Below are 7,296 nucleotides of genomic sequence, written 5' to 3' on the forward strand. Positions count from 1 at the left end.
TCTACAAATCGGCGAGAGGCGATGAAGCGAAGGTGTCCACTAGTGATGGCTGTTGGTCAAGTTGGGAGCTGTTCCTTCTTGGATGTGTGAGCAGGAGCGCAGCAGAGGTCCAACCGCTTGTATCAGAGCTGATCCACACGGTGCCGGGCTGGCGAGACGGGCTTTTACGGTAACCAGCATTCTTACATGTCAAAAGCGAAATCCTGAGGTTCTGATGGAAGATGGAATCCAAAACCCGGGGATTTCAGGAACTAAACGGAAAGTTTTGGAAGACTCCGCAGCTCTGCACAGCGCCACTCGCAGGGCCGCCGCTCACTCTCACTCACTTTCGGATCCAATTACAAATAGAAAGTTAAACGATACCGACTCCGGATTTCGCTTTGTGGTCAAAGTGAATGTGTGTTTGGGGGGAAGGGGATGTTCTGGTTGAGGAGGGGTTGGTTGAGAGGATGCCATGTTAGAGGAGAGGTCCCTGGGCACAGCCAATCGTCAGCATTAACCACGAATGCGATTTGCACCAACTCTCTCTGTCATTGCATTTAATGTTGTGACATTTCAGATACTTCAATGGTTTAGGTCCTATCTCTCACACCCACTCCACTTTGCCTCCACAAATGGCTTCTGCTCCAGTCCTCGCAACATCTTGTGCAGTGTTCCTCAGGGCTGTGTCCTGGGTCTCTCCTCTTCAACCGGTACATGTTCCCTGTGGTGACATCATCCGCAGACATGGGTTCAACATGCACATGTACGTGGATGACACCCAACCCGATCTCTTTGCTACCAACATCAGCCCCAGGACGATTGATGTTCTGACAGACTGTCTGTCAGACTTCATGTCCTGGATGAGAGCCAACTTTCTACAGTTGAATGTCAGCAATACTGAGGTTCCTCTGATTGGCTTTCGCCATCGCCTCCGCACTTCAGGCAGTGGCAGTATCAGCATCCAAATAATAATAATAATAATAATCCTTGCATTTGATATAGCACTTTTTACGTCGGGAGGACGTCCCAAAGTGCTTCACAGAACACACTGTATAGTGAATTGACTGCATATTTGTGCGTGAATGCGGCAGCCAATTGCGCACAGCAATGTCCCACAAACAGTCATAGATTGAAAATGACCAATTTATTATTGTTTTTGGTTTTGGAGGGATTATTATTAGGCTCTGTGTGGAGTAAGGAAACTTGCCCAAGGTTTCGCCCTCTGCCTGGAATTGAACTCAGGTCTCTCGCTTGCAAAGCGAGTGCTCTACCACAGAGCTGCAGGTCTCCAAGGATGCACGGTCCACCTCACCAAGCCAATCAGGAATCTGGGCATCTGGTTTAACTCTCAACAGTCCTTTACATCCACATCCATGATATTACCAACTCTGGCTTCCCCCAATTCTGCAAGGTTGCCTAACTCCGCCAGCGCCTCACCCCACAGGCCACTGAAACCCTCATACATGACTTCATTATAAATATGCTCATCATCCCAATGTCTTGATTGCCAACCTTCCCAACTCTTCCCTTCAAAAGCTACAGATCATCCAGAGCTCTGCAGCTTATTTACTATCCTCCAACAGGCTCTGTGACCCCTTCAAACTCAGTTGGCTCCACTGGCTCCACATCCATCAGAGGATCAAGTTCAAAGTTCTCGCCCCTCCCTTCCAGGCTTTCAATGGCCTTGCACCTCCTACCTCACCTCTCCCCTTTGCAATCTGTCCGCTCTCTCCGCTCAGCATGCTCAGGCCCACCCCATGCTCCCTGCCCAGTCCATCCCACCATTGGTGGTTGGGCCATCAGCTTCTCTGCCTCCACCGTCTAGAACCCCATCACACACTCCCTCCGTCTTGCTCCCTCCCTTGTTTTTTTCAAGGAATGCAGCAAGGCCCTCCTCTTCGAACGTGTTTTCAGCCACTCTCCTCCCCTCTCGGCCCTCCACCGTCCCTGATCTCAATGCCCCACTGCCACTTGGGTCCTAATCCCTGACTGTTCAGCTTGGGATGACTTGGGATGTCATTCTGATATGAAAGGTGCTTTACAAATGTAATACTGTAGTGTGTTTTATCCTCCAAATGCCTCAGCGTGCTTCACTGACAATAAGTAAAGACACTGAGTGGAGGCATTGAGAAAATCAGGAACATTTCACGTAAAAAAAAAGCAGGTAATGAATAAGATATAAAATACAAATCTTTTAATGAAACATATTCTTAGATTTCGGATGAAAATATATACTTCTTTATGACAAATTATAAAAATTAGCAACAGCCAAACATCATGTAAAACTGTAATACGGTGCCGTAAGGAAATACCTGACATTTCAGTAGATTGGGGCGAGCCAAATAAAGAAAACTAGCTGGGAATTTACTGGTGGAAATGAGTCCTCTGAGGAACTGAATGATTGGTTACCAGGTTTGATTTGGGATAAACCCGATAGACAGATGGTGCTGCAAAGTCACCAAATCCAACATGTAGCAGCTCTTTCCAACAAAAGATAATAATATTAATAATAATAATAATCCTTGCATTGGATATGGCACCTTATCATGTCATTGAGACATCTGAAAGCGCTTCACAGGAAACATTGCAAAGTGTTTGACTGTATGTTTTGTGTGCGAAATGCTGCAGCCAATTATGCACAGCAGTGTTCCACAACCAGTTATCCCAATAATCCAGATGAATCAATAAATATTAATAAATTAACATGGATATAAATAATAATAAATTAATTAACACAAAGAGGCGTCAACAAACTCACAAATAAATATAGCAAATTTTTACTGTTTTCAAAGACTCTGTGAATGAACTACCGCAACCACATTGACGGCGTCTTAATATCAAAAGTATCTATGATCCATTTAGCATTTCTTAAAAATATAATAACAAGAACAATAATAAAAATTGCTTTTGAAAATAAATATAATTTAATATAAATTAAGGAGTTTCTTTATAAATAGTCATTGATCTTTTTTCTCAAACGAATGATCTTCAGATGACCTTCAGTTTCCTTTCGTCATTCTTGCTGTTAAGATGAGGATTTGCTGTAAGTGAGCTCGGGTCTCCATCCGGATCACTTCCCAAGCACAGGCGCTGTATCTCTACAATAGACACAAAGAGGCAGGAATGGTGATTAATGACAGTTGCAATTAAATGGAATAAAATGTCTCTTTTTTTATGAGCAAAAATGATACGATCGGATATAATGTGGTACCTTCTCTTTGAGAAAGTTTTGCAGCTTCCTGAAGTAAGTGTGGATGGTGGAGAGGGCGCTCAGCTTGGAATCAGATGCTGAATCATGGATGCAATCCTTCACCACGTCCCGCTGAGTGTCCAGAAGTTCCCGGAAGTGATTCACCTGTGTCAGGTCCCAGGTGACGGATTTCATGTTTTTATGGAAAATCTTGTTGAGGTGTTGGAATGTCTTATGCAGCAGCAGAATTCTGTCGTTGTTCTGTGAAAACACACACATGTTCTCATTAATATCCTCAAACTGCTTTCCTCCCTTTCGCTTTCGGTGGCTGCACTTCCAGCCACTGTACCCTGAAACTCTGGAACTCTCTTCCGCTCTCTCTCGGCCTTGCCACCTGCTTCCCCATCTTCAGATTATTCCTGAAGACCTTCCTCATCGACCGTGTTAATTGTCACTTATCCAGCTCGGTGTTGTGCTCCATCACTGTGAAGTGACTCTGAGACACTCCCCTGAGTGAGGGGCAAGTTGTTGTTGTCAATCTCTCCTTGTCACCATTTCATTAATCATAATCTTTCCCGAGTTCATAGAATCATAGAATTATACAGCACAGAAGGAGAGCATTCGGAACATCGTGTGTGTGCCGACGGTTTGAAAAGAGCTTTTCCAAGTTCCAAGTTCCCAACCCCATTCCCCCGCTCCCTTCCCATTACACTTGTACTCCCCAAATAATTATCTACTAGTCTCTGAAAATTGTTATCGAATCGGCATCCACCACCCTTCAGTTGTCCTCTCAAAAGCTGACAGAAATTTGCTGACCTTCTCATAAGCGCTCTGTCCCAGACAAAGCAATGCCCACACTCCCAGCTTTACTCCAGCAAACTCCTCATTTATACTCAGCACTTTGTTGCGGAATTGCCTTTTCACCTATCACACTAACTGCACAGAAACCAGCAGGACCTCACCGTGTCTTGCTGTATCCTTGCATTTAATGCAGCGACTGCAGCATCCAAACGTGTCCCTAAACTCTGCCGGAGGGGCGATGGTGTGAGACCGAGGAAAGAGCCGCTATTGACTCACCTGCAAAGGCTGCAACAACAGGCGCAGGTCCGGGGAGGCGATTCCCTGCTCCGCTCCGACTGCCACACAATGTCTGGGCACACGGCCTCCCTGTAACACACATCACCATCAGTCAGTCAGTCAGTCATTCAGTGAGAATCTTCCCCATCCATCACCAGCCCCGGACACACATGGCCTCACACAGCCATTGCTGCTGATGGGAAGCGTTTGATCACCAATACGCGGTGCGCGCCGTGAGAGAGAGGGAGAGAGAGAGAAAGAGAGAGAGGCAGGTGTGAACCAACTCACTTACCATCTCATCCAAGGTGTTGAGAGTTGTTGCGATCAGAATTTTCTGTAACCGCAGCGTGGAGCAGCCCAGAGTCAGGGAGACGCACAGCATCGCAAACAAACTGAGACCGCACTGGTAATGTACAGCCATTCTTCAAATCGGCGAGAGGCGATGAAGCGAAGGTGTCCACTAGTGATGGCTGTTGGTCAAGTTGGGAGCTGTTCCTTCTTGGATGTGTGAGCAGGAGCGCAGCAGAGGTCCAACCGCTTGTATCAGAGCTGATCCACACGGTGCCGGGCTGGCGAGACGGGCTTTTACGGTAACCAGCATTCTTACATGTCAAAAGCGAAATCCTGAGGTTCTGATGGAAGATGGAATCCAAAACCCGGGGATTTCAGGAACTAAACGGAAAGTTTTGGAAGACTCCGCAGCTCTGCACAGCGCCACTCGCAGGGCCGCCGCTCACTCTCACTCACTTTCGGATCCAATTACAAATAGAAAGTTAAACGATACCGACTCCGGATTTAGCTTTGGGACCCAGGAGAATGTGTGTGTGTGGGGGTGGGGTGGGGGGAAGGGGGTGTTCTGGTTGAGGAGGGGTGTGTGATTCGGTTGAGGGGCTGCCATGTTAGAGGAGAGGTCTCTGGACACAGCCAATCGTCAGCATTAACCACGAGTGGAGTCAGACTGCGATTTGCACCAACTCTCTCTCTCTCTGTCATTGCATTTCATGTTGTGACATTTTACAACCTCCAAACACATCAGAATACTTCGCTGACAACCTTGTGCCTTTCCTGTTGATAACCACCGATTGATTTTGAAGTTTAATCTCCACTTCCTATATGTGCTGTCAGGTACCTCTACAGTTAACCCTTTCAGCCAAGAGCCCCCTCATGTCCATCACGCCGCCTCCGCAGTCCCTCTCCTCTCCGGCACAGTCTGCTGCTCACAGTCTCCTTCACTCCCAGACAATTCATCTCACCATCCTTCATCTGACGCCCCAATCCCATCTCTGCGATCTTCTCCACCTCCTCTCTCTCGCCCAAATCCCACTTTCTTGAGATCACTTCCCCTTCATTCTTTTTTTCTAGGACTTAACCTATACCAATACTCCTCCTTGCTTCAGAGAGCTTTTCCTGCGAAGTGACTGTATTTTCCCTCGCCTCCCTCCTCCCCGTTCCTTTTGAAGCGCTTGGGAGATATTTATTCCCTTCGGCGACACACGGTACAGTAGGTGCGAGTTGTTGTGACAATACTGAGCTCTGTATTTTCATTCCGTATTTTTTAATTGCGCAGAATAAACATTTGCGGAGGGCAGTGTCTCGGGGCAGCAGCGCCTGTGGTTCCTGTTTGTGGCGGAGTCGCGGGTGGGAAAGGGAAAGGATTCCGGCTGATTCGTTACGTCACTGGCGGGGGAATCCCTCCCCGGGAATCCCTCCCCGGGAATCCCTCCCCGGGAATCTCCGGCGCTGCCAAAGTGAAAGTGTTTTGTGTGAGTGTGTGATCCGCTCCGGGAGCGGAAGAGTTTTTCTTTTCGGTTTCACACCCCGAGTAACAAAGAGAGAGGGTCGGAGGGAAATGCCCGCGGACGATACTTCACACCCGGTACGGAATACGCCGCGGTACCGGCAGCGAGTTACCGGCAACGAGTTACCGGCAACGAGTTACCGGCTTGGTTCGGGAAGGAGCGATTGGCAGTCGGGGAGGAGGTGACCGCAGGAGCCAGAGCCCGGCTGTGAATCCATTGCTGGGCCCGACAGGTTAGAGTGAGAGATCCGGGCAAAAGGAAACGTGAGTTATTCACGGGAAATAATCCGGTAAAGGCGTTTGTACCACCGAGAGATGACCGTGGCTTTTGTGCAGAACAAAGTGTCGTTGATTACACAGTATGAACAGTGAAGCGTAGAGACGAGGCCACCGGTGTGAGGAGCAAAACGGTACATGACCCCAAACTTCCTGCAGCTGAACATCGACAAGACAGAAGCCATACTCCTCTGCTCTCCTGTGGCTCAGACCCCCTCAACCTCCCCGGCCTCACTGAATCTGTATGTAGCCTTGGTGTCAGGTTCGAGCACAGCTTCCGACCCTAACCAGGACCGCCTTCCTCCACCTCCATCATATTGCCCACCTCCGGTCATACACCCTCAGCCATCACCTCCCGCCTCAATTATTCCAACCCTCTCCTTCCCAGTCTCCCCTGACCCACTATCCATAAAATCGAACTAATCTAAAACTCTGCCGCTCCATACTCATCTGTTCTAAAGTCCATAATAATAGTAATAATCCTTGCATTTAATATAGCGCTTTTCATGTCTTCTCGACGTCCCAAAGCGCTTCACAGAATATACTGTAAAGTGAATTGACTGTATATTTGTGGGCGAACGCTGCAGCCAATTGCGCACAGCAATGTCCCACAAACAGTCGTGGATTGAAAATGACCAATTTATTATTGTTTTTGGTTTTGGAGGGATTATTATTAGGCTCTGTGTGGAGTAAGGAAATTTGCCCAAGGTTTGGCCCTCTGCCTGGAATTGAACTCAGGTCTCTCACTTACAAAGCAAGTGCTCTAACCACTGAGCTACAGGATTCCATCCCCTCACCACACTATTCCTCTGCTCCACCATCAGCAGCCACACTTTCAGCCTCTACACCCCAGAACTTTGAAATATTCTCCCTCAATCCCACCATCTTGCCCCCTCCTTCCCCTTTTTCAGATCATGTCTGAAGACTTTCCTCTTCGATCGAGCCTAAAGGCTACTTTGAGGGACTATCTAAA

At 47.8% G+C, this 7,296-nt stretch overlaps 1 protein-coding gene across 1 annotated transcript; it reads right to left on the reverse strand.

Annotated features, from left to right (window-relative positions):
• Positions 1–2,981: 2,981 nt before the first annotated feature.
• On the reverse strand, positions 2,982–4,670 carry LOC103173021 (interferon tau-like). The gene is made up of 4 exons (XM_007885692.2): positions 4,542–4,670; positions 4,250–4,339; positions 3,194–3,433; positions 2,982–3,080 (listed from the first exon to the last, which is right to left on the reverse strand). The coding sequence occupies exons 1-4, from the start codon at positions 4,668–4,670 to the stop codon at positions 2,982–2,984; spliced, it is 558 nt and encodes a 185-aa protein (XP_007883883.2).
• Between the last annotated feature and the right edge of the window lie 2,626 nt (positions 4,671–7,296).

The sequence above is a fragment of the Callorhinchus milii genome, unplaced genomic scaffold, assembly GCF_018977255.1.
Source record: "Callorhinchus milii isolate IMCB2004 unplaced genomic scaffold, IMCB_Cmil_1.0 Scaffold23, whole genome shotgun sequence".
Taxonomy (NCBI): domain Eukaryota; kingdom Metazoa; phylum Chordata; class Chondrichthyes; order Chimaeriformes; family Callorhinchidae; genus Callorhinchus; species Callorhinchus milii.

Excerpts from the sequence above, each read along its gene's own strand:
- LOC103173021 (XM_007885692.2), bottom strand. The coding sequence starts at position 4,670 with ATGGCTGTACATTACCAGTGCGGTCTCAGTTTGTTTGCGATGCTGTGC. Across the intron at positions 3,434-4,249 it reads TGTTGTTGCAGCCTTTGCAG|AACAACGACAGAATTCTGCT; the intron begins GTGAGTCAATAG and ends GTGTTTTCACAG. Across the intron at positions 3,081-3,193 it reads AAAACTTTCTCAAAGAGAAG|AGATACAGCGCCTGTGCTTG; the intron begins GTACCACATTAT and ends TGTCTATTGTAG.